This window comes from Thalassophryne amazonica, chromosome 17, assembly GCF_902500255.1.
Source record: "Thalassophryne amazonica chromosome 17, fThaAma1.1, whole genome shotgun sequence".
In the NCBI taxonomy this organism is placed as follows: domain Eukaryota; kingdom Metazoa; phylum Chordata; class Actinopteri; order Batrachoidiformes; family Batrachoididae; genus Thalassophryne; species Thalassophryne amazonica.
The window spans coordinates 34,933,656-34,961,655 of NC_047119.1; the positions used below are offsets into that span (position 1 = coordinate 34,933,656).

At 40.8% G+C, this 28,000-nt stretch overlaps 3 protein-coding genes across 3 annotated transcripts in view; all 3 read left to right on the forward strand.

Moving 5' to 3' along the window:
• Positions 1–1,847, forward strand: part of scarb2c (scavenger receptor class B, member 2c) — a 46,027-nt gene extending 44,180 nt beyond the window's left edge. The window contains exon 14 of the transcript XR_004566007.1: positions 1,835–1,847. The gene's annotated coding sequence lies outside the window, so the exon portion shown is untranslated. The remainder of the gene's footprint in view (positions 1–1,834) is intronic.
• LOC117529393 (liver-expressed antimicrobial peptide 2) lies at positions 1,337–4,864 on the forward strand. Its single transcript, XM_034192164.1, has 3 exons — positions 1,337–1,537; positions 1,978–2,117; positions 4,783–4,864. Exons 1-3 carry the CDS (start codon positions 1,472–1,474, stop codon positions 4,814–4,816), a joined length of 240 nt encoding a protein of 79 aa, XP_034048055.1. The 5' UTR covers positions 1,337–1,471; the 3' UTR covers positions 4,817–4,864.
• Positions 4,865–6,541: 1,677 nt separating this feature from the next.
• LOC117529389 (iporin) lies at positions 6,542–27,917 on the forward strand. Its single transcript, XM_034192158.1, has 11 exons — positions 6,542–7,152; positions 16,465–16,578; positions 16,709–18,032; positions 18,733–18,868; positions 18,949–19,935; positions 20,627–20,703; positions 20,833–21,007; positions 22,151–22,256; positions 22,350–22,396; positions 22,706–23,354; positions 26,805–27,917. Exons 3-11 carry the CDS (start codon positions 16,764–16,766, stop codon positions 26,914–26,916), a joined length of 3,558 nt encoding a protein of 1,185 aa, XP_034048049.1. The 5' UTR covers positions 6,542–7,152; positions 16,465–16,578; positions 16,709–16,763; the 3' UTR covers positions 26,917–27,917.
• The last annotated feature ends 83 nt before the right edge of the window (positions 27,918–28,000 follow it).

Below are 28,000 nucleotides of genomic sequence, written 5' to 3' on the forward strand. Positions count from 1 at the left end.
AACTTTTCTGCAGTGCAGCTTTGCTTTGAACCTTGAACCAATCGAAGCAGTGATCCACCATCCAGACTTGTTACTTAAGACAAACTTAAAACAAACTTAAGACTCTTGGTTTGGGTGATGCCATTTGTAAGTGGATTTTTAATTTTTTAACCAACAGATCTCAGAGAGTGAAAATGAATGGCTGTCTTTCTGATGAAACGTTTGTGAGCACTGGTTCCCCTCAAGGATGTATCCTTAGTCCCATCCTTTTTACTCTGTACACTTACGACTGTGTGGCTTCCCATGACAGTAATCACATAGTTGAATACGCTGATGACACAACTGTCATTGGGTTGATCAGTGCAAATGATGATTCTTGTTACAGAGCTGAGGTACAGAAAGTTGTGGATTGGAGCAAAGAAAATAATCTGCTCCTGAACACTTCTAAAACTTGTGAACTTGTTGACTTTGGTCGAAATAACAGCCATTCACCTCTTGTTATTGAGGACTCTAAAGTCAAAATTGTGGAAGAATGTAAATTTCTTGGGCTGACGTTGTCCAATGATCTCATTTGGAACAAAAACACCACAAATATTGTTAAAAAGGCTCGTCAGCGTCTCTTCTTCTTGAGGAAACTTAGAGAATTCACCATGAACTCTAAAATCCTTGTGAATTTTTATCGGTGCACGATTGAAAGTCTTCTTGTTAGCTCCATCACTGTCTGGTTTGGAAACATTACTGCCAAAGACAAGAGGGCGTTATATAAGGTGGTCCGCTCAGCCAAAAAAATTGTGAACTGTGACCTGCCTGTGCTGGAGGCTCTGTACAAAAGTAGACTCTTAAACCGAGCTTTTCAGATCATAAATGAGCCTTCTGACCACCCTGGAAGAGTCATGTTTGAGCTTCTTCCCTCTGGAAGAAGGTACTGCTCCATTAGGTGTAAGACGTCTCGTTATGCAAGGAGCTTTTTCCCACAAGCTGTGGTCAGCCTGATTAGTGCACTTTAAGCCTGACAGCACCTTATTTTATTTAATTTATTTGATCTTAACTTTTTAACTTGATCTCTGTACCTTGTATTTCACAGTGTCAATGTGTCTTTATGTGATAATTTGTTCCATGTCTGTCTAATGTTGTTTTCTTGTGTGTGATGCACTGAGCTTTTTGCACAACCATTTCCTATGTGGTTTTTTTTTTATTACAAATGGCAAATAAACTAATCTTGAATCTTTATATACCAGGTCAGTGTGTGCTTTGAGTCCCTGCAGGTGACCTTTGACCTCGGTAGGTATTATTAAACTGATAAGCGACAACAAGAGCTTTGCTCTGTCATCTCTCTCCAGCTCAACATGTCTGCCAAACCTCTGTCATAGTAGCAGTGAACGATTATCTGTCTGGTTGTAACTCCTCCCTGTGGTCCCTTTCAAACCTTAATAATCGAGCAAAAAGAAGAAGCACCGTCCCAACTCTGCCACGACTCTTAATGTGAATCATCATGAGGACTCTTCAGCACAGAATCATCCTGTTTTCTATGGTCCTGTTTCTGATTTGTGCCATCCAAGTAAGTCCAGAACTCTGCTGCTTCTTATAGATTTGTTTGTTCATCACCCGACTCACCCTCCATAAAAACTTATGGTCTGATTTCTTTAAACCTGGTGGAGGGGGTGGGGATTGCTCCCCCCACTTTTGTCAACATTTTGAAAGTTTTCTGTGCTTCATCGGTTCCTCTAATCTCAATAAAAGATCAGCTGCACATATAGATGAAGTTGTGCTTTGATAGACCTGCACTCTACTGAGTGCCCCATTAGTTTTCAGTTTATATTTATTTATTCCGTTTACCCCCTTTGTGACAGCGGAGGACATCAAAAGCATTTTTAGTGGTGGAAAGATGATGAGTGGAAGATAATGGCAACTTTTCTGCTCAAAACAAATATTGTGCTTTTGCTCATGAGTGCAGTTGCAGCTCTTGGAGGATGTTATTCCTGTTTTTTTTTTTCACAGGTTGTTTCCCTGCCTGTGCCTGAAGAGTGGAACAGTCTGATCCAGCGGACCAAACGCTCACTGTTGTGGCGCTGGAACAGCCTGAAATCTGCAGGTTCCAGCTGTAAAGATCACTCTGAGTGTGCCACCAAATTCTGCAGGTACAGCAAAGATTTCCGATTAATCTGGGATAATTCCAAAAATCCAACAGCAGCCATACCCAAATTTAGGAATGCCACAAGATATTTAAACCCCATGGCTTCATTACTTCTGATTACATTTTAAAATATAACGCAATGCTCAAATACCCTCGGCTGTATGAGCATAAACATAGGAAACAGAATATGACCCTTTGACCTCTTAAAATAGGTCAAGGTTAGTCATCTTTGAACTTGTCCAAGGTTTGTGTCTTAAGAATGTTCCCTGTGAATTTGAAGACCCTGGCAGTAATAGGACTGGACTGATGCTGAGCACTGACATACGGATGCAAAGTTTTTGAAATACCCGATGGCCATATTTTGGTCTCGGGCAAAAATAACCGGACATATTTTTTGGGATAATTTAAACATTATTACAAAATTGAAACTCAACAATGTTTGTATTTATATAATTTGAATGACCTGTCAGAGCCCACTTGCACAACCTTCATGGCCCCTGAGGGAGGCAGCTCCCCACACTTTGGGAATTCCTGTCCTACTTTTGACCTATGGTGCATAATGTGAACAAAAATGTGGAGGGAAAGCGTATCACATAGGCATAGCTCAGGAGGTGGATTTCAGATTTAAACCCCTCCCAAGACAGTCAAATGAAACAATTGCTTTTAAACACAATTTCAGACTTAAATAAATTAGATGATATAAAATGATGAGCTATGTTGGCATGTTCAAAGATCCAACATGACACATTTGCTTTCTTGAAGTGATTCAATGTTTTTTATTTATTTATTTATTTATTTTTCAAAACACTGCATGGAACACTTGCTTCAGCAAATGAGTTAATGGTTCAAATGTCTTGAAACACTGTGGTTGCATCTTGTGCAAAGTAGGGATTCCTCTGGTTAGAAAATGATTCACATTTTCAAACACTCTAAAAACTAAATGAAATAACTGCTTTAGAAAATTCACTTTTTGAAATGCTTCAAAACTAAATCATATACGAGGTCTATCAATAAAGTAACGGTCCTTTTTATTTTTTTCAAAAACTATATGGATTTCATTCATATGTTTTTACGTCAGACATGCTTGAACCCTCGTGCGCATGTGTGAGTTTTTCCACACCTGTTGGTGACATCATTCGCCTGTGAGCACTCCTTGGGAAGGAGTGGTCCCGCCCCCTCATCGGATTTTCATTGTCTGGAAATGGCGGAATGAAAAGGACTTTTTTTCCATCAGAATTTTTTCAGAAGCTGTTAGAGACTGGCACCTGGAAAATTTATCTGGCTTTCGGTGAAAATTTTACGGGCTTCACAGAGAATAAGGTCTGTTACTACAGCTTTAAGGACCCCTTTAAGGACACTAGGCATGTCGCGCTCCGAGCTGCGACGACGCGACACAAGCCACCGGACCATTTCTAAGCTGATGGCTCTGTGGATACGAGACCGTCGTGTGCTCTTTCTCTGGTTATCACAAGAGTTGGACATCAGCCATTTTCCGGCAGATTTCACTTTTAACAAGAGATTTAGTCATGGAAAGCCGCGCGGAGGCTTCGCGTGTAAAGACCGATTCGCTTTGGAAGCGAGACAAAGGAACACCTCCGTTTCGGCATGTCAGAGGACAGGTTTGGACATGTCCAACTCTCCACAATTTCACTGATACTTACTGGACTGGTAAGAATTGAAAGCCGAGATAGACATGTCCAAACTTGTCCTCTGACACGCCGAAACGGAGGTGTTCCTTTGTCTCGCTTCCAAAGCGAATCGGTCTTTACGCACAAAGTCTCCGCACGGCTTTCCATGACAAAATCTCTTGTTAAAAGTGAAATCTGCCAGAAAATGGCTGATGTCCAGCTCTTGTGATAACCAGAGAAAGAGCACACGACGGTCTCATATTCACAGAGCCATCCGTTTAGAAATGGTCCGGTGGCTTGTGCCGCGTCGTCGCAGCTCGGAGCGCGGCACGCCGAACGTCCTTAAAGGGGTCCTTAAAGCTGTAGTAACAGACCTTATTCTCTGTGAAGCCCGTAAAATTTTCACCGAAAGCCAGATAAATTTTTCGAATAGTTTCCAGGTGCCAGTCTCTAACAGCTTCTGAAAAAATACTGATGGAAAAAAAGTCCTTTTCATTCCTCCATTTCCAGACAATGAAAATCCGACGAGGGGGCGGGACCACTCCTTCCCAAGGCATGCTCACAGGCGAATGACGTCACTGACAGGCGTGGAAAAACTCACGCATGCGCACGAGGGTTTCAAGCATGTCTGACGTAAAAACATGAATGAAATCCATATAGTTTTTGAAAAAATAAAAAGGACCGTACTTATTGACAGACCTCGCATAATTGTTTTAAAAATGATTCACTGTTTCAAAACTCTGAAAACACTAAATGAAACTCTTTCCAGTAAATCCCAATAAGTGAAACAATTTCTCCAGCACATTATTCATGTCTTCAAAATGCTAAAAAAAAACAACTAAAAAACTGTTAAAGCAAACAATTTAATAAAATGAATTTCATTATATAAATTCCAAATTATAAGTCGCATCATGTGTTATGCACACATTCACTGATTCAAAACATCTGAAACACAAGATGAAACAACTGGTTCAGAAAATGATTCATTGTTTGAAACCTGACACTGTAATAAAAATTTCTTATCTTTATGTATCTTTACAGGAAAAATGTCTGCTCCTTCAGGAAATCCACATGATGCAGAAAAACACATCAAACACCTGCCTCACCAACCGATGATCTCTGTGTTTATTCTGTATGAAGTTTTAGTTCTGATACAGTGTCACATCACAATGAAGCATTTCAGATTGTACATAATTGTCCCTGGATTCAGCTGAACCAGTTTGATCTGGAACTGTACCAGATCAACAGCGTTAGTGGGAGAACATGTCAAGTTTGAACCCTTGAAAAAACTCAATAGTGAAAATGAAACGATTGCTTCGTAAAATGATTTACTGTTTTAAAGCACTTGAAGTGTGAATAAATCAATTGCTTCATAAAATGATTTGCTGTTTCAAAACACTAAACACACACACACACACACACACATATATATATATATATATATACAAATTTCGGCCCTGGCATTTTTCCTCTGGACCATCCCACTATAGGCCCGACGAATCCACCCCCAAACACGCACACCCACCCGTCCATACCGAACCCCCAATGAACAAATACTATACACCTAAACACACACTTTCACTGTCATTTCACCTTGATCATAGTACAAAACGCGTTCCCGGCGCCACGAGGGGGCGTCCTGATAACATTAAAGGCAATTACATATTTTGACAAAATTACAAGTTTAAATGACTATATATATATATATATATATATATATATATATATATAAAACATCATGAGGTTTATGTCACAGAAATCCTACTTTACAATCACACTGCAGTCATTGTTAAATTATTTCCTTTTGCATTTATAATAAACATTTGTATTTATTTATTGTTTGTTTTTCTGGTTGAAATAAGATATAAATAATCTACCAGACTTCAAAAAATATACAAGTTTCCATGTTATTTTATTGTCTAAAAATAAATGTCTGAGGTTCCTTATGTTAAACAAGAAATTCTCTAATCTGAAATAACAGGTGGTTTTAATACAGATGAAAGGTTTCTAAAGAACCATTTATTGATTTATTTACCTATTTTAATTACAAGTGTTCTAAACTTTTTTTTTAACAGTAATCAGAAATTTTGAGGTAACAACAAAAAAACATTTCCAATGATTTTTCTTCAGAAAACTGCTCTATAAATGAGCAGTCCTGTCACATGTTAATGTTTTGTACAGATCAGTGGTTCCTGCATCAATTGGTTTGGTCCAATCCATTTTGTAGAGATCAGTGGTTTCTGCCACGAGTCTTCCGTGTTTTGGCCTGACGCGTCGTTCCTATTGGACAATGCCAAGGTATGTCACAGCTCAGAGTGTCGAAAGTTGGCGCACCTCATCTCGACAGAACACCGGCTCTGTGGTATGCAGGAGATCACTTGACCAAGGGTCTATACGTTCAAATAATAATGTAAAAAAATCCTGTCATCACTCTTCACTCTTAGTCAGTCTCTTACAACGGTGCAGTGTAAATACACAAGCTTTACAGGAGCGCACATCTCCTGCGCGCACTTTTTTTTTGGGGGGGGGGGGTGATGCTAAACTCATCACCCCCTTAATATTTTTTTTTTCTGGCACCGGGTCTGACAAAACGGACGCACAAGCAGCACACAAGTGGGAAAAAAGTTTTTGTGTCTCCAAAGTGTGTGTGTGTGAGTGAGTGAGTGAGTGAGTGAGAGAGAGAGAGAGAGAGGGGTAATGTGTAACCACTGCTAGGATTCTCCTCCCCCTTCCGTGACAACCAATCACAGCTCTTAGAGGACTGTGTCATGCCTAGCAACAGGGTCAACCCTGCCTCCTCACAAAGATAAAGGTTTCTGTCCCCTCCTTGCTCTGACTTGCTCTCAGACAACTTCTGGCTCATTCTTAGATTCCTTGCCAGGAATCTTTAGGAGCTCTTTGCAATGACTTTGAGTTGCTTTGCGGATATGGGCCATTCCAACTCATTATAGAAACTTTCCACAATGTATAACCACCTTTGAAAAATAAATTATATATATATATAATATGAAATCTGTCTAATGAAACATACTTTTCTATGTATTCGATTTTTTTTTTTTTTTTTTTTTTGGTACGTTTCTCCCTCCTCATTGGTTGATTCTGTCGTGACGCAGTCGCCATGCTGCTCGTTGTGGATCCGCTCTCTGTCTGTCCGGACCTCCGAGTCGAACCGGTTTCATTGGTCACTTACAAATTACAGCCAGACCTTATCAACTTTTAAATTAATTTGTGTTTGCGCTTTTTTAAAAAACAATTTTTTAAAGCAGGTTCATAACCTCAGATTGCTGCGTAACCGGAACACGTGATTTTTTTTTCTCCCACATAAATAATTTGATATTTTCGAACATTTTGGACGTGAGCACGGATTTCAGACACCCTGCAGATTAGACACAAGAACAGGATCTCAGACAGGTACGAGATATGGCGCCTGCGCTCTTATTTCTGCACATTAATGCAAATTCATCAGTTTATTGTGCAGACAGGATTGATTGTTTGATTTGTCTTATTCGTTGTCTGCATAAACGTGGAATTGCTTGTATTTCATGGTGCATTTTTTTATTTTTAGCTGTAATAACCAAGGCACGTGCACACATGCATGCAGCGTTTTGTGTTTATGTTTTTAGTTCATTAGCAGCTCAGATATGATCAAATGTTATTTTCTGTTTGTTTGTTTTTAATAAAAGAGAAGACGTTTTGGACGTTTGTGTTTTTTATCAAATAGAATAACAGATCTTTTCATATTAATAACTAAACTGCTGACTTTGTATCTGTCCATCTCAATGCATCATTCTACCAAGACAACAAACATAATCAATGAATAATTAATTGATCAACATGGTGTTACAACGAGGTGAGCAATATCTGCTTTAAAGTTATGAAAGGTGGTCATTTTGGGGTTTTTTTCTTTGTAAAGTTATGTCATGTTAGTGTACTCATAAATTATTTATCAGTGAATCTTCTTATTACTTTTTAAAGAATCTAAGATTTTGCCCAGTGCTGAAACGACTGATAGAAATCTTTTTTTTAATATAATTAATATATTTTTATATAAATATGTTTAATATAAATATTCCCTTGTGAGCATCTGCTGATTTTTGTGTGTCTTAACGTTCACTTTATTTTGAATAATTTGGGAGGTTTGAGCTGCAAGCTGCAGGGTTTGAATCAATTCCCAGCACAGTTGAAGTTTTTTGGAACAGAATTAAGACTGTACAGATGGATTTTATGCTCATTTAATCCATTCTGTTTTCAGTTCCATCAGTTCAGCTCAGTGTTCTGCCATTAAACGCACAGCTGAATTCAAACTGATCTGAGATCAGTTTGAAATCCTGTTCTGCACACAAAGTTTTTGCATACAAATGAAAGTAAAATTTAAATTCAAAAACTTTTTGTTGTGCAGCACGGTGGATTAGTGGTTTGCACTGTTGCCTCACAGCAAGAAGGTCATGGGTTTGATTCCCACCTGTGGCCTTTCTGTGTGGAGTTTGCATGTTCCCCCTGTGTTTGCGTGGGTTTCCTCTGGGTGCTCCGGTTTCCTCCCACATCCAAAGACATACGGGTTAGGTGGATTGGAAACTTTAAATTGTCTGTAGGTGTGCGAGTGGGTGTGAATGCATTTGTTTGTCTGTTTGTGGCCCTGTGACAGACTGGTGTCCTGTCCAGGGTGTACCCCGCCTTGCGCTCTATGACTGCTGGGATAGGCTCCAGCCCCCTGCGACCCTTAATTGAACTAAGCGGTTGATGAGTGAATGAGTGAGTGACTTTTTGTTTTTTGATATTGAAGTTGAATGGTATGTTCCAGCTTTCACTGAATTAAATATTCATTCCATTGAAAGAAAAGAAAAACATTCATTATTTGTTTTATATTCTTCTTCTTTGTCTTTCGGCTGTTCCCGTTAGGGGTCGCCACAGCAGATCAATCGTTTCCATCTCACCCTGTCCTCTGTATCTTCCTCTGTCACACCAACCACCTGCATGTCCTCTCTCAGCACATCCATAAACCTCCTCTTTGGCCTCCCTCTTCTCCTCCTGCCTGGTGGCTCCATCCTCAGCATCCTTCTCCCTATATACCCCGGGTCCCTCCTCTGCACATGTCCAAACCATCTCAATCTCGCCTCTCTGACTTTGTCTCCAAACTGCCCCACCTGAGCTGTCCCTCTGATATGTTCATTCCTAATCTTGTTCATTCTTGTCAGTCCCAAAGAGAATCTCAACATCTTCAGCTCTGCCACCTCCAGCTCTGCCTCCTGTCTTTTCGTTAGTGCCACCATCTCTAAACCATACAACATAGCTGGTCTCACTACTGTCTTGTAAACTTTCCCCTTCACTCTTGCTGATATTCTTTGGTCACAATCACTCCTGCCACCTTTCTCCACCCACTCCACCCTGCCTGCACTCTCTTCTTCACCTCTCTACCACACTCTCCATTACTTTGAACAGTTGACCCCAAATATTTAAACTCATCTACTTTCACCACTTCTACTCCTTGTAACGCACTATTCCACTGGGCTCCCTCTCATTCACACACATGTACTCAGTCTTGCTTCTACTGACTTTCATTCCCCTTCTCTCCAAAGCATATCTCCACTTCTCCAGACTAGACTCAACTTGCTCTCTTCTCTCACTACAGATCACAATGTCATCTGCAAACATCATAGTCCATGGGGACTCCTGTCTGATCTCATCCGTCAACCTGTCCATCACCACTGCAAACAAGAAAGGACTCAGAGCTGATCCTTGGTGTAATCCCACCTCCACCTTGAATGAGTCTGTCATTCCTACTGCGCATCTCACCGCTGTCACACTATTCTTGTACATGTCCTGCCCTACCCTAACATACTTCTCTGCCACTCCAGACTTCCTCATACAATACCACAACTCTTCTCTTGGCACCCTATCATAAGCTGTTTCTAAGTCCACAAATACACAATGTAACTCTTTGTCCTTCTCTGTACTTCTCCAACAGTATTCTCAGAGCAAACATTGCAGCTGTAGTGCTCTTTCTCGGCATGAAACCATATTGCTGCTCACAGATCTTAACCTGTTTTATATGGCTAAATTGATCCTTGTCGGTTTGATATTATATTAATTTATGAACAACAGAAAAGGGACTTACATTTTGGTGCGTCACTGCTTTAAATAAACTTTAAACAAACCAAAAATAATTCTGACGATCTAGTCCATGATGCTGTGCACTGACTTTGTGTACTTCCAAAAAAAAAAAAAAAAGACTTTGTGTACTTCCTCACTCCAGCGAAAAATCACTTCAGAAATTTCTCTAGCTTTTCATACTAACTTCATCTCCTTAACAGCTCTTCATGCCTCCAGACGACTTGTGGCGTAGTGGATTTGTTTTGTGTGTGTGTGTGAGAAGAATTAGCACCGTCAATTAGCTCATTCACATTATCGTTTGTCAGCAAAACAGACTTTGCCATGTTTAGCTAAACGCCGCCCCCACTAGTGTGTGCATGGGTGGTGTTTGCAACGTGCAGTGGTACAAAACGTATGGAACCAAAGTGCACGGTAAATGGAACGAATAATCCATGTCACATGACACACAAACCACCAATCAAATGACAAGGATCCACTCAGCAGTTATATAATATGACATACCTAAGGGCCCCCTCACACATAGCGCAAATTTGGTCAAATTAGGGTGAAACAGTTCGAATTAGTGCACCACGAAACATCGCGGGATTATGCACGATGGTGTCATTCGAGCAGGAACACAGTGCGAACTGCTGTAGCTGCTCGCACTGTGGGACGAGGTGCACCACATCGTACTGCTGATGTGGAGGAAAATAAAATAAAAAAACAGCTGTATAATTAGTGAATATCACTGGGTTGATATAAATAATACATAAAAGGAGACCCAATACAGAACCCAGTGGTTAAATAACCCTGGTTAAATTAAAAAAAAAAAGCTACTCACAGGATTTGAACCCACACGCTCTGATTACCAAACAGAAACTTTACCACTGCCCCACAATCAGTCTCATAACAGGAGCGTGAAATGGTTAAAATGAACAAGCAGATAAACGTATTTTCTAAAAAAAGAAAAAAGCGCTGTGATAACTGACCAAACGGCATTTGGTACGATGTATTTCTGCTGATATGTGACTGAAAGGGCCGTATTTGTCGTACTGTTGGCCTGTCACATGGTCCTGCAGCGCACCGCTCACTGTTCTGTCAGACAGACGTGACGTTCAGATCGCCTTCTGCATGTCCACATGAACTGGTGGTCCAGTCCAGTGATGATAGTATGAATGGCCACACATTTTTTAAGTGCCAAACGAGTGGTGTTAGATGTTCATGTGTGTCACCGAGGTGTTCGAGGCAGCTACGAATTTACACCTTTTGCATATGATTCCTGCTTAAATGCGCACTTTGACCAAATTCGCACTATGTGTGAAGGGGCCCTAAGACACATATCCAGTGAGTAAAGGAACAGATGGATAATTGAGTCCACATAATAAACAGTAAATGCTATAATGTTGATAATGAGGATAAATTGATTAGATTCGATAGAATTGTATTGATCCCTTGGGAAGACCCCCTCAGGGAAATTGAAGTTCCAGCAGCAATGTATAGCAGCACACAGGGTAAGAAGCACACAGAGTATCAAAATAAAAAATAAAAAACAATTTGCAAAATGTAAATACAAATATAAATTCCAGAAATACTGCCCGCTACTGGCTTACTGGCTACTATTGTCCCTCTCCTTCCATCCTCTTCCTGTTACTCCACTTTCTCTCCAAATGTGCTTAACTTTTGCACACCACAATCATTGCATAAAGTAACTTTTGTTTGCCTTGTGTAACACACCACATACCCTACTGCCACCTGCTGGATATTTGTAGGCTTGTTGCAGGGTATAGTGCAGGTGTGGTTGAAGTTGCATGTAGCTTTGAAATTAAGTCTGGTGGCCATGAAGGCTGCCACTGCTCGGACTGGATTAAATCTAACTTTAAAAAACAAAAACAAAAAACTGCTAACCAACATAGGAGGGCAGAGGTGATATGATTGCCAATGTTTGCCCAGCCATCTGATGGCAGGATACCTCAAAAAAAGTTATGGTGCATGGTTATCAAGCTGAGATACGTTTTCCTTTTATCTCGTCATCATTGTTTCTAAATGAGAGCAAAGTGCTTCCTCAGCACACATGGAGTACTCCTCTTGTTCAAATCAATAAAATGGATAATAATGAAAATAAAGCTTTTTGTCAACTCTAACCCATCCTGTCTTCACGTCTTTGATTTAGGTCAAACATATCTGATCAGTGTCTGCTGATTATGATGCTCATTACAGCAGACGTGTCTGATAACACACGTGACGATGTGGACGCAGTCACTCCGGGTCGCAGTGTCACAGCTCCTGTCTGACTCGATGTGACAGACTTTTGCAGTGAAGCAGCTCAGTGAGCGCCAGGGCTCATAACATGGAGCTCTGTTCCACACAGTCTGCTGCTGATGTTTTATACACTTTGCAGTAAACTGTCCTCTGCAGACAGACACTCACTCACAGTGGCCTACTTTCCACCTGTGCTGTTGAACTGCAGTTTAAAATAATGTCAGTGCGACTTTGAATTCACTCAAACCTGAGTTCAAACATTGAGTTCCGAGTGTTTCTGTTGTTTACATGGCACGATACTCAACATCAGCAAAAATTTAAAATGGAAATAAAAGTAAAAGCTAATGGGGTGGTGGGTGGGGGGTGTCTGAAAGAGATGACATGGTTCGATGAGGAAGAGCTGGAAGAATATGGTGCTCAACTGCCTAACCTGTGCTTTTTTGTACATCAGATTTGTGCTACAAAAGCTATGGTGCATCCAGAAAGTATTCACAGCGCTTCACTTTTTCCACATTTTATGTTACAGTCTTATTCTAAAATGAATGAAATTAATTTTTTTCCTCAAAATTCTACACACAATACCTCATAATAACAATGTGAAAAGTTTGAGATTTTTGCAGAATTATTAAAAATAAACAAACTAAGAAATCACATGTACATAAGCATCACAGCCTTTGCCATGAGCTCAAAATTGAGGTTAGGTGCTTCCTCTTTCCATTATCATCCTTGAGATGTTTTCTACAATTTAATGGAGTCCACCTGGGGTAAATTCAGTTGATTGGAAATAATTTGGAAAGACACACACTGTCTACATATAAGGTCCCACAGTTGACAGTGCATGTCAGAGCACAAACCAAACATGAAGTCAAAGGAATTGTCTGTACACCCCGAGGCAGGATTGGCACAAATCTAGGGAAGGGTGCAGAAACATTTCTGCTGCTTTGAAGGTCCCAATAAGCACAGTGGCCTCCATCATTCATAAATGGAAGAAGTTCAGTTCCACCAGGACTCTTCCTAGAGTTGGCCAACCGTCTAAACCAGGAGTGCCCAAGTTCAGTCCTCGAGATCTACCTTCCTGACACTCTTAGTTGTCTCCCTGCTCCAACACACCTGAATCCAATGAAAGGCTCATTAAAAGCCTGCTAATGAGTTTTTCATTGGATTCAGGTGTGTTGGAACAGGGAGACAGCTAAGAGTGTCAGGAAGGTAGATCTCGAGGACTGAACTTGGGCACTCCTGGTCTAAACTGAGCGATTGGGGAAGAAGGACCTTAGTCAGGGAGGTGACCAACAACCCGATGGTCACTCTGAGCTCCAGCATTCCTCTGTGGAGAGAGGAGAACCTTCCAGAAGGACAACCATCTCTACAGCAATCCACCAATTGGGCCTGTATGGTAGAGTTGCCAGACGGCACTCTTTGGTGTGAATACCAGGCATCATGTTTGGCAAAAACCAGGCACCATCCCTACAGTGAAGCATGGTGATGGCAGCATGATGCTGTGGGGATATTTTTCAGCAGCAGGAACTGGGAGACTAGTCAGGATTGATGGAAAGATGGATGCAGCAATGTACAGAGACATCCTAGATAAAAACCTGCTCCAGAGCGCACTTGACCTCAGACTGGGGCGACGGTTCATCTTTCAGCAGGACAGTGACCCTAAGCACACAGCCAAGATATCAAAGGAGTGGCTTCAGGACAACTCTGTGAATGTCCTTGAGTGGCCCAGTCAGAGTCTAGACCTGAATCTGATTGAACATCTCTGGAGAGATCTGAAAATGGCTGTGCACCAACCCTCCCCATCCAACCTGATGGAGCTTGAAAACTGCTCAAAGATAGGTGCACCAAACTTGTGGCATCGTATTCAAGAAGACTTGAGGCTGTAATTGCTGCCAAAGGAGTGTCAACAAAGTATTTAGCAAAGGCTGTGAATACTTATGTACTTGTGATTTCTTAGTTTTTAATTTTTAATAAATTTGCAAAAATTTCAGAAAACTGTTTTTCATGTTGTCATTATGGGGTGTTGTCAGTAGAATTTTGAGGGGAAAAAATAATTTACTCCATTTTGGAATAAGGCTGTAACAACAAAATGGGGAAAAAGTGAAGCGCTGTGAATACTTTGCAGGTGCACTGCACATTCAAATTAATCGCTGAGGTGACAAATTAGGTCACTGGCTTCATACTGAATGTATCACAATAATAATATAATAAAAGTTTTAGATTTTCAGGCATTTACATTGTGGTTTTGATCCAACCTAAAATGTATGTTTTCCGCAGATCAGACGAACCCCATTATCAACTCTTGTGACAACTAAATTGTCACTTTCTTTAAATTAATAACATACTACAGTAGTAATCAATAGGTGATTATTTTTTGCTGACCAGCTATACTGAATAATTAGCTAATTGTATCAGCATCACTTCTGGGAGATGGTTGGACTCCATGTTTGGAATTTGTAAAGGATTTCTAGCATTTACCTGCAAACGAGTCCTCTGGATTTGATGGATAGAAATATTCTCACATATATCATACTAATTTTGTTACTGTGAGGCTCCAAATAGGGCTGGGCACAAGCGTCTGTCTGAAGACGTGAAGACTGCTGAGCAGGACCAAGAGTCTGGTTGTGCATTATGTTGCTCAAGTCCAATTTGTCCACTAAAGTGATGTGAAAATGTACTTACTCCTACAGTCTCTGCAGTACAGCTGCCCTAGTTACAGTGCAGCTGAGGAATGATGAGCGACTGCAGTTGGTCCTCGCAGAGGGAGGAGGGCTTTGTTGATGGTTGATTGAATTATGAAGGATAGGCTGTGCTGATGGCTGGAAGCAGTCGACACTGTAGGACTTTGACTAAAGGACCAGTGGAGTGAGAAAACAGTCTGACAGCATTAGTCTCCGATTCTGTATTATGACTTTATCGTATCACTGTTCTGTTGCAGCAGGTTTACAAAGAAAATCTCTGCAACACCTCCCTTGGAAACATGAAAACAAGTTCTAAACATGTCATTCGGGCTATGAGGTAGGAGTCTAACACCGACATAAACTAATCATCCTGCCTGAATTATGTGCAGAAATCTGAGAAAACTCAAGAGCAGACCTACACAGGCCCTGGATCCTGACTGGCAACCAACCAAGAATACCTCCAGTCCTTCCCCTCCTCCTGACACAAATCATCTAACTGCCATAGCTAGGTGGCAATACTGCCAGCAGGGTTTTTTTCTGACTGCTGCACAGAAAGATTATTGCAATACTGGAAATTTCATTGGGGCTGTATTGCTAAGTTATTTCCCTTAAAATCACAAAGAAATGTTGAGCAGGTGGCTCAGTGGGATAAGCAGACAGGCAACCCATATGTAGACATGGGTTTGATCCATAAAGTGACAGGACAAAATCCCAATGGACATAATCCCAACTCCTTATTAAAAAAATGGACAAAATCCCAGTCTCATGAATAAATATGAATAGAAATATAAAATAAAATAGGGTTAGGGTTAGTGTGCTATATTCATGCAGTTGACACCTGTAAAGAACTATGGTGTCATCTCAACACAGCACTCAGGTTTTGGCACCTGATCATCGGATTGCTACTTTGAAAACGCTGGAAACTCTTAACAACAGATGGGAATTTGGAATGAGACTGAGATTTTGTCCATTTTTGTAATAAGAAGTTGGGATTCTGTCCACTGGGATAGTGTCCGTTGGGATTTTGTCTGTTGGGATTTTGTCATGGAACCAGTTCATAAACATGCTACCTGTCTGTGTCCTTGAACAAGATACATCATCTGCATTGTCCTAGTCAACCCAGCTTTAAATGGGTACCTGCAGGGGGAGCCGTAGACTTTCAATCGCTTTACGCTATGGAATCTGCAGATAAGTATTGGCACCAATGAACTTCAGGGTCTATATAGGACTTATGCTGCCTTCTTCTACACAGAAATGGAAGAAGAAACTCTCACCATTGGCCAATCGTAGCACTTTCCTAATCTGATTCATCCACAGTGGCCCCAAAAGGTGGCCATGCATTTGTTTTTCAGGGACACTAAGTAAAAAAACAAAGAAACAAAACAGCTTGAAGGTGTTCTGTAAGTACTAAACCATACTGCTTGAGCTGTAATGTCTTCCTTCAATTCAACATCAAGATTATTACATAAATAAATCATATTAATCCAAGACATTTTCGCTCTCATTATATTTGTATATTTTTTGGGGGGGGGGGGGGGGGGGGGGGGGCAACTTCAGTGTAGTAGTCCCTTTGTGTCATTTATCAAAATTAACTAAAGTGACACTGAGTTTTAATACTGTCCTGAGTGGCATTTTTGCACCCACCAATGAGAATGTTTTCATTTGTTTCATTTGAATGTTTCCATTTGTTTGTCAGCAGGATATCTCAAAAACTTTGAAAGGATTTCAGTGTGAAGAGGTGTGCTGTGTGTACAGGAAGATGTGATGAGATTTTTCATCAGATCTGGATAAAGGTGCAACTACATTTCAGGTAATATCTCAAAAAATAATGCATGAATGTGGATAAACAAATTAATCAAGCATGTTCATATTAATAAGTGTATTTTGGTGTGGATTTAAGCAACCATTGTTCCTAATTATTCCATTATCCTACCTTTTAGGCTTTCACTTTTGGACCATGGAGAAGATTGCCACCATCCACTCTCCTCTCTGACAATGATCAGAGCATCCAGTTTATCAGGGGACACCTTGATTGAACGCCACTTCCCTGTGGTTCAACTTCCCAATTGGCAGCTTTCTGTCCAGTCCCTGTGCAGCTCAGCTAAGCGGTCTAGTCGGCCATGCTCAATGGGACTCACCCGTGCTGTCTCCCTGCCAGAGCAAAACTCACTCAACAGGAAGGAGACCTACAGCAGCAGCCGAAGGCATGCTTCCAGTAGTTACAGCAGCCTCACTGAGGAGCGAGCAGAGGAGGAAGGAGGCAGCGACAGCAGCGGGAGGTATGACTCCACCTCGTCACCAGAGGACATCGGCTGCCACCTGAAGAAAGAAAGCTCACGTGTTGGAGGTAGTCTACGGCCACATAACTCCTTCCTTCCCAATGTAGAATTTGATGACGATGAAGAAGAGGAAGACATCGGTGGAGATAATCTGCACAAGTATCATGAGGACTCCTCTTTTTTGTTGCATGGGAATTCCAACTGGTCAAATCACACAATGCCAGTTACAGTCATGGACAATATATGGGGTGGTGAAGAAGCAACATTGGGTGGAGAGAGTCCTGATCACTTGGACTCACTGCATACTGAACCCCAGTGCTTTAATGGAGAGCAGGACTCACCCAAACTGAAGGATAACATGTTCTGCTATGCTCACCGTCAGTACGCGTGTTCCTCCGAGCTGTTCTCCAACAGTCACCCAGAGTGTTGCACCGACTCTTCCTGTAATAGTTCTGATGGTGTACTGGTTAACTTCTGCGCAATCTATAACAAGAGCAACAACCCTGCCACACCTCATAACCTCAGCAGTCCAGCAATTGAACCTTCACATTCCTCTGAGGGGGCTGTATTCCTTAACCTCAAACCTGTTACTCCAACTCCAGCAGTGGTCCTCCAAGATGGTGGCCTAACCATCAACTCTCCCTCTAAAGAGGCGCCTGGCCTGACAGCTGCCCCTTGCTGGTCTCCTCAGAGTCTTGACCCTAACTGTAATCTCTACACCCTGGAGCCACTGCCCAAGGGTCTCACATCTCTGGAGGTGTCAGACCTGACAGCCTGCTTCCAAAGCAAGGCTACACTGGCCATAGGCACCAACCAGAAGTACTACAAGCTTGTGACTTGTGACCTTTATTCCCGGTCACCCAGCCCAGCTTGGTCCAGTCTCACCAGTTGCCCTGAAGGCCTGGGCCACAACACCACTTTTCCTCCCTGTGAGAGGTGTTTTGTTCATCAAAAGAAAAAGAGACAACAAAAAAAAGTCCAGAAGGTAAGCCGTTAATACAATATCCTCCCTATAAAATATCCTACTAACTGCGTTTTCAAAATGCAAACATACGCATTCTTTAAAGCTTATGCTGGTCCCCCATTGCTGATAGTTGACACTCAACTGTGTATGTTTTTGTTGCAAAAACATCAAAAATTTTAGCTTTATGGGAAAATGTGGTAATAACCGTGGGAGCTTTGTGGAAAAATGTGGTAATAACCGTGGGAGCTTTGTGGAAAAATGTGGTAATAACCTCAGTAGTACCGCATACATAGACTGTATGGAGTAGCATTTTGCAGTTCACTGCGCACAAACACTCATGTCATGGGACTTGTCTGTACTTGGGTGTAGTCTGCATCAATAGTAGAAACACAAAATTTCCATTTTATTTCAATTAAATCAGACCTGATTTCCTCATTTTTGGAATGGGAGCATATGCTGGAACCAAAAATCAGCATTGGGAGCCCAACTTAAAAGCATGATCTGTTGAAATACATGTGTCATTTTCTGTGGGATTTGGATGTCTGTCCTATTGTTTATTCCATATCAGCAGCAGGAGAAGGCTCATGAAGAAGCACAGTGTAGACCTTGGTTTAATTCCCCTCAATGCCTGACCTGTGATTATCAAGTTGTCACAACCTCAGCTGAGAGAGATCGATTCCAAAACCTGTTGCACATATCTTATTCCCCATGTTCCAACCAGTCTTCAGATTTTCAGATGCAGAGTAGAGCTCAGAGCACTAAATGCCAAGGTACAAGCACTGCATCCAACCGGCTATCTGGAGTTGTGGACCAGGAGCACTGTGACAGTGGTGCAAAGGAAAAGACCAAGGCAATGGGTAAGAGTCGAGTTGCTAAAACTACTGGGAAAGCTGTAATACGAGTTAAAGAAATGAAATGAGTATTTCTTTCTACTCAGGAGCAAGTTCACTGGAAAATCCTGCAGTACGCTACAACAAGGCCCAGAGGCCTACATCGCTGCCCATCCAGCCCTTTGTTCTCGCCCCTGCAGGCAAACCTCCATCCCAGTCCCAGCATCTGGGCTGTCTTCTGGAACAGTACATGAATAGAAAGAGCAGCAAGTACAGCAGTTCTCAACCACGCTGCAAATTTACAGGCAAAACCAGCTTTCAGGCTTCACCAAAGGGCAGCCACTGCTCCATCTTCCCAGAGGCTCCTTCAAGCTCTGACACCTGCTCCACTTGCACCCCAAGCCCCGAGTGCTTCGGCCACAGACACATCTGGAGCCAAGGACATAAAAACCCACATTCATCCGAAATCACTTCCAATCCAACACATACCAGACAGAAACCCACACTGGTTGAGGTTCAAAATAACACAAGTTCACGCTCAGGCAAAACTCACACCGACACCTTTTTTAACTTGACCAACACTAATCCTAATATGCCACTCTTTGCCAACCAAAATCAGTCCAACATTGTTAAAATTCCAACTTGCCAAGACCTCACCTTTGAGAAGACTCGTGACAACACCACGTTAAAAAGTGAAACAAGTTCTAACCACTCCCAGTGTCATGGCCCATACAGTTCATTGCTCTCATGTACACCACCCACCTTACTTCTAACCACTGACACCACCCATCCGTGCCCACAGCTTTCTCCTCCTAAAGTCTCACAGCTACAACAGAGGTCACCACATGCTCATGAATCTGGCATCCTTCTAGGTAGTTTTAGAACAGCCCTTTCCTCTGTTGCCCCATTCAGCTCTTTGAGTTCTCTCCTCTCTGCTGACTCTGGGCTGAATCCACAGCAAGCCCGGGACTCCCTTGGGAGTCAAAATGAACACAGTGGGGCTATGATCAGGAGTGACAGGCCACCATCAGAGTTCTGCCTCTCACCAGACATGTCTTACGAGTCCATATCTATCAGCCATCTTCAGAGGAAAGGTGAGGCTCAAACCGATTTTATGCCATGCTTTAAATTCTATTGTTAGAAGAGGTGTTGAGTGTTTCTATCTAAAACCCTGTGTGATTGGATTATGTATCCTGCAATGAGCTCTTCTAAAGCATAGCAATGAAACCACTGTATTGCAGTCATGCCTTCAATACCCTGAAGGGGCTTCCTCTCAAAGATGACCTATTTTTAATTCTGCCTGCACTGGATTGGCTGAGCTTTCTGCTCTGTAGCCTATGTGACTGCAACTGCAAGCTTCAATGCGTCCAACTACAATGACAGACAAAGAATGCAGAAGGAGAATCAGTGCCTGGGTTTTGTAATAATAAACTGAATAATTTTTTATGCTAATATGTTGGTTTTCGTGGTGGAAATGCAATCGTATGAAAACTGGCGCAGCACATTTGGCAGCTTCAGCATGCATAAAGAATTTACCATGACATTTGCAGAGAGTAGGCAGCGTGTGATGAAGGAGAAAGGCGGAGAAATGGAAGGCAGTGAGGATTAAAGCTTAAAGCCACATTTTCTTTAGTTCTCATTACCATTTGGATTCCAGCAACCGTGAATTCGTCATCTCACATTTGTACTGTACTGCCCGACCTCATGAGCTGATGCATTTAAACACAACATTGATGTTTTAAATGCATGTACATACATATTACGTTTTGGATTTTGACTGTCTAGGTTTGCTGAGGTCTGTCAGCAGGGCCATGGATTTGATAATGGCTCATTTTGGCAGCAGTAGAGACCCAGAAGAAAAGGTAATAAAGCTGTGTCATGATTATAAAGTACCAAAATGAAGTTGATTTACTGCAGTTGAATAAATTGCACCAGCACAAAAGATAATTTAACTAAACAGTACTTCATTCCATCTCTGTTTCCCACCACAGATACGTCTAGGAAACAGTTCTCAGAGTCCCACTATTGTTGGTTTAGTCCTTGAACACTTGTGTCCGTCCATCCAGAACATTCTAGAAGATGGACTTAGAGATCACAAACTAGACTTCATTATCGGGCAGTGCCACAACCATTCCTGGAGTGTGGTGGAAGTCTCAATTAGGACGGGTATGCATATGTAAATACATAAGAAACTCATGACCCAACAAAAGCCATTTATTTTATTCAGTAGATTGTTTTGAGTGATGAAGCCGATAAATGTTTACAAGATCATTTAGTGTGCATGCTCACCTTTGAATTAAAGAGTCACATCGAGGCATCTAAGAAATAATTGTAATGTTTTTAAATTATGTGAACAAAATTGCATTTGTTGGAGAAAAGGCTTAAAACCTTTGTGTTTTATTTTTTTCTTCCTCTTATCAACAATACCTCAGTGTTTTCAGTGTTTAATTAATGATAAGTTCACAATGATAGAAGATTGTGTGACAATACAAATTTTACACAGTTGGTTTATCAAAATAACAGTGGACTTAAGTGCCGCAGTTACTGTGTTGTCATTGCAGACAAGGCTGCAAGTACACACAAGTACATAACAACTGCACGCTTGACCTATTAAACAATGTAACTAATTGCGTAATAGACCAACAGCACATAATAAACACGTTTAAACAACAATTGCTCAGCTCACAAACAAGCATCACACTCTGAGTCACCTCCATGCTAATATAGACAGCTAACACTGCTGCTAACCAGATGATAAATTAGCAGTCGCAAAAAGGGAGTGAATTTGTACTATACTATATTATAATACACCTGACAGTAAATAATATCACGCTTTGTAAAACAGTTTATTTTTCGGTAGGGACTTTGCTGCCATATGCTAGTGTGGAGAAAACTAGAGTAGGCACCAACAGCTAGCAAGATGGTTAGCAGAGGTGGGACGAAGTCACCATCAAGTCACTCTCAAGTCATGAATCAGCAAATCCCAAGTCAAGTCTCAAGTCGTAATGACCACCAATTGTTTGCAAGCTGACTTGACTTGGGACTTGCAGATTGATGACTTGAAAATGACTTGACAGTGACTTCGTCCCACCTCTGATGGTTAGCCAGTGAGACTGCTAGTTATTAATAAATGAATTATGTGAAGGGACTGTATCTGCAGTGTCTGGGTAATATGGTACTCAGTTCGGGGAATAATTGATAATTTATTGCTACAAATGAATAACTTGAGCCAAACAGTTGTAGCTGGTGGTTTGTCCTGATGGATCAATGCTGTTGAAGAACATTCTTTGTTAACGCTAACTACTACAGGTCCATCCACTCGAGTACTTGACAAGCTAGTCGCCAAAATCAGACAGTGTCCCCAACTCAGCAGCCACTGCATGAGACTGAGAGCCTTCATCATGGGTTTGCTTAAGTAAGCAATTAGTCTATCTCATTTTTGTGGCCCTAAGGAATTTTAATTTAGTACAAGCATCATGTGCTAACCTGCTGCTTTGGTGTCTTTCAGTTTGAGAGCTTTAGAATTCTGGCTCAGCCACCTTCAGAGTCAAAAGGGTGAGTGCACATTAAGTGAATGCACATTTGTTTCTAAATAACAATTTTGTGAAAATTGACAAAAAAAAAAAAATACCCATATGCACATGTCACTCTTGGTCAATAGGTGGACCATATTCCACCAGGTTTTATAGAGCTTGGCTCTGAAGATTTCAAGTAATTCTGCAAATAAACACTTTGTCATTACAAAATCTGGTAGTTTTGCACCTTAGCAGAGACATACTCACTAATCTGTGCACAAAACTTCCACTAGTATTTGCAGATTGTTTTGTCTACATATATTTTTCACATATATTACTTCCTGTACAGGTGTGGTGAATATGTACTATCATCCTTGGGGGTTTCTGGCCATGTCATTGGAGCGGTGCCAGCCTATGTTTCAGGAGCTACTACTTCTACTGCAACCGCTCTCAGTGCTGCCCTTTGACCTCAATTTACTCCTGGAGCACCGACTGTTACGTAATAGACAGCTGTGTCCTGAAGAGCAGGGTGGATCTCCACCTCCACCTTGCTCAGCCCTATTAGTGACAAGCTGGCCCCAACTGCAAGCAGACAGAATGACAGATGGGAGGCACAGTCATCACAAAACACAGTCTCCACATTCACATCACCAACTGTCTCCCACTGCTCAGCGTTCAAGTTGCCTCAAGAAGGAACAAGGAGATACACATACCAAAAGGAGTCCGTCATCAGCTCATGTTCCACAGTGCTGGCCAGTCGATGTTATGGAAGAGGAGGGCTGTACCCAAACTTGTGTTGATACTTGGTCTCAAATAAGTATAGACAAAGAACAAGATGAGGAAAGGGCAGAAGAACAAACCCCAACTGCATCAGCCTGCATTCAGTCTCAGAGTCCATGTGCTGAGCTGCGATGGGCCAAGCTCTTTGGAGCTTCTGCAGCTACTTCCACCAGAACAAACACAATTCTTCACACTCACAGTGGGGAACAAGCAAAAAAGCAAGTATTAACCCTATTTTGTTAAAACATGTATAATGTGACACTGTAAAAGTGTTCAAGCAGTATACAACTTGTATATCTTTTTCATTGTCCACATCTTTTCATCACATTTTGTTGTCTCACTCAGGGATGCTTTATCACTCATTCACCATTAGAGATCAATTCTACAACCCCTGGCAAAAATTATGGAATCACCGGCCTTGGAGGATGTTCATTCAGTTGTTTAATTTTGTAGAAATAAAGTGGATCACAGACATGACACAAAACTAAAGTCATTTAAATGGCAACTTTCTGGCTTTAAGAAATCAGGAAAAAAATTGTGGCAGTCAGTAACAGTTACTTTTTTAGACCAAGCAGAGGGAAAAAAAAATATGGAATCACTCAATTGTGAGGAAATAATTATGGAATCATGAAAAACAAAAGAACGCTCCAACACATCACTAGTATTTTGTTGCACCACCTCTGGCTTTTATAACAGCTTGCAGTCTCTGAGGCATGGACTTAATGAGTGACAAACAGTACTCTTCATCAATCTGGCTCCAACTTTCTCTGATTGCTGTTGCCAGATCAGCTTTGCAGGTTGGGGCCTTGTCATGGACCATTTTCTTCAACTTCCACCAAAGATTTTCAATTGGATTAAGATCCGGACTATTTGCAGGCCATGACATTGACCCTGTGTGTCCTTTTTGCAAGGAATGTTTTCACAGTTTTTGCTCTATGGCAAGATGCATTATCATCTTGAAAATGATTTCATCATCCCCAAACATCCTTTCAATTGATGGGACAAGAAAAGTGTCCAAAATATCAACGTAAACTTGTGCATTTATTGATGATGTAATGACAGCCATCTCCCCAGTGCCTTTACCTGACATGCAGCCCCATATCATCAATGACTGTGGAAATTTACATGTTCTCTTCAGGCAGTCATCTTTATAAATCTCACTGGAACGGCACCAAATAAAAGTTCCAGCATCATCACCTTGCCCAATGCAGATTCGAGATTCATCACTGAATATGACTTTCATCCAGTCATCCACAGTCCACGATTGCTTTTCCTTAGCCCATTGTTACCTTGTTTTTTTTCTGTTTAGGTGTTAATGATGGCTTTCGTTTAGCTTTTCTGTATGTAAATCCCATTTCCTTTAGGCGGTTTCTTACAGTTCGGTCACAGACATTGACTCCAGTTTCCTCCCATTCATTCCTCATTTGTTTTGTTGTGCATTTCTGATTTTTGAGACATATTGCTTTAAGTTTTCTGTCTTGACGCTTTGATGTCTTCCTTGGTCTACCAGTATGTTTGCCTTTAACAACCTTCCCATGTTGTTTGTATTTGATCCAGAGTTTAGACACCGCTGACTGTGAACAACCAACATCTTTTGCAACATTGCGTGATGATTTACCCCCTTTTAAGAGTTTGATAATCCTCTCCTTTGTTTCAGTTGACATCTCTCTGTTGGAGCCATGATTCATGTCAGTCCACTTGGTGCAACAGCTCTCCAAGGTGTGATCACTCCTTTTTAGATGCAGACTAACGAACAGATCTGATTTGATGCAGGTGTGAGTTTTGGGGATGAAAATTTACAGGGTGATTCCATAATTTCTTCCTCAGAATTGAGTGAGTCCATATTTTTTTCCCTTTGCTTGGTCTAAAAAAAGTAACTGTTACTGACTGCCACAATTTTTTTCCTGATTTCTTATAGTGTTTCTTAAAGCCAGAAAGTTGCCATTTGAAATGACTTTAGTTTTGTGTTATGTCTGTGATCTGCTTTTTTTCTACAAAATTAAACAACTGAATGAACATCCTCCGAGGCCGGTGATTCCATAATTATTGCCAGGGGTTGTATAACTTATTTGTTCACCTGCTGGACCAGATGAACAGTGCATACTTGGATTAATGCAGGTTTAAATATATGCTAAAACACACACAGCCTTTGTGCTAAATAGAGGCAAATTATTTACTGAATGTTGGGTCATATTTAAAACAGTTGCATCCAGATTGCTAAGAAATTATTGTAAGGTCTTTAAAATAATTTAATAAACAACTTGGAATGGAGATCCATTTTAGTGACTCACTTAATTGAAGAGGACAGATTTAGAAATTAATCTCATAACAGACTGCAAATAAATTAATTCTGTTTTTAGTTTACTTTATACTTTGGTAAAGCAGAATTTTATATAAATAGATTATTTAGCATGTTAACTAAAATGATTCCCACCACCATGAACTGGATGGAAAGCGAATGGAAAGCCATTGGCTCACTCAAACAGACTCACCCTGCTCAGAGTGCCACTCTCATTGGACCGACATCTCTGCTATTTTGGACTTGTGGGACCACAGGTTGGGCTCGCCGGACGACTTTCGCCACCCTGCTCATCGTGCCGCTCTCGTTGGAGCAACAACACACAGAATATGTCTCTCCCCAAATAGATCTCTTTCAGTGCAGCTTCTTGTTCTGACTTTAACACGAAGTTAACACCAAAGTCTTTCATCACCAACTGTAAATGGTAATCAAACCATTCTAGTCATACATTTCTGAACTTTTCCACATCAAAATCCATTGTGTCAGTGTTTATAATGTGCTTGAGCAATAACAAATGAAGGTGCTCATAAACTTTAAGTTTCTTAAATATTTATTATGGCGACTCTTAAAACTTCAGTTAGCTTTATAATTTTATTACTGGTAAATTTTAGAATTGATTTAGATGAGATATACTCATTATCTCACAGGAATATATCACTGTTATCTGGGAACTACTTTTTGCGCAGGAATTCATCCAGCACGTTGGCCGCGGGCGCATACTAACACAGAATACCCAGAAACTGGCTAGCAGTTTGGCCATAACGAGAGCGTCCACTTTTAGCTTGCCATAAGATAAGCTAGTGGCGCTCGTGAGTGTGAAACAGACTAGCTAGCACTAGCATGGCCAGTATCCAATAGTAAATGAACTGTCTGAAGGAAGTTTATTTGTGCTAGCCAGTATTATATAACAACTGACTGCAAAGTATGATAACCTGTTTTTAGAACACTTTATATTTCAGTAGGAAAGAATGGGTAATATAACTGCCCCTGCCACTATAAACTAGCATGTGAAAGCAACTGAAGTCTTTGCGCCATGGAAGTTAGGTAGCAGAGCCACTACCCAATAATAAATTAAAAAAGGAACTGTATTTGTACTATCCAGTATTGTCTAACAAATGACTGTAAAGTACACAAATCGATTTCTACAAGCATTTATAACAGCAGAAATTTTGGAAAATCCATCTACCTAATATGATGTAGGCAAACGCAAAAACATTGTTGCTTACACATTAGGTAAGGGGAAATCAGGACACCTCTGCAGTTGACTACTAGATTTTATTCTTGTACTTAATCACTGGTAGTCTGTCTCTGAATGGGACATGATTGGTATCCTTGGACCCATAATCAATAACTCTTTATCTGCTTTCAGACGGCCGTCTCAGTGGCTACATTTGGATCGGTCACAATTTGGATTGTTGGCTCAGTCCATCAGGTCAATGAAGATAGGTGGAACTCAGACTGATAAAGACCAGGACAACTGAAAACTACACCCTCTGTGGGAGGGAGGCACAGCTGAAACGTTTTAATATCGAGAACCAACAAACCAATTTTGTTAATTGGAACAAGTTGGTTTAGCAAATAAATGGATGGACGGATTTATAAGGCTGTGAATCAGCCATGGTTGTTGTATTGATCAACAATTACAAAAAAAGGTAATCATATTATCAGTTTAATAGGGTCATACACTGAATCACAACATGTTATATTTAAATTGGTTTTGTGCTTATTTCATCAATATTATTATATCAATCAACATGTTCAACATCAAGACCATGATCATGTTCTGTGATTAAGCATCACAACATATTCATTTTGATTACTATTCCAGTTTTTAACTGCAGTGCTCCTATGTTATATGAACAACTGCTGCAGAACATGACTATGTACTGTATAATACTAATATAATAATTGTATACAATTTGTTTCTAAGGTATAACTTCATGATTGAGCATTATGCAGTTTTTTCTGAATTAAGGCTTAATCAATATGCAGACATGATTTAAGATGGACAAAGGAGTTATTAATGCAACTATTCTTACCTCTACCAAGCGACAGAGGAGGGCATGTACATATAGAACTCTGTGATGTCGTAAAATAGAAAAAACAAAAGAAAAAATTTTGAGGCAGGTCCAGATCACTGCCAAATTTTAATCAACTCTTCTGACCTGTGGACAATCGCACTAAATTTTACTCTGATATATTCCCTACTTTTGCCCTCGTCTGTTTGTTGTTGAAGGTCACGGTCAGTTGTCTTCATACAGTTACCAGATCTATGCTGCCTCTGATTTCACCGTGCACACTGAAGTGTGCACTTATTTTAACTGTGAGATACACTTTTCTTCATAATACAGCTTGATAAATGGGTGTAAATGGCACCATTTCTATTTAAAGTCTACAGAAAGTATTTTTATTTTACCTTCTCTTGTTTTGTACTTCCTTGGTGTATACGGGACCATCTGCCATTCCAGTGGTGCAAAAAAAACCCCCAAAAAAACATAAATTTCTTGTGTTGTTGTTAGTATCTACACTGCTGTAGCATTCATAAAATAGTCAAACAAGCAACAT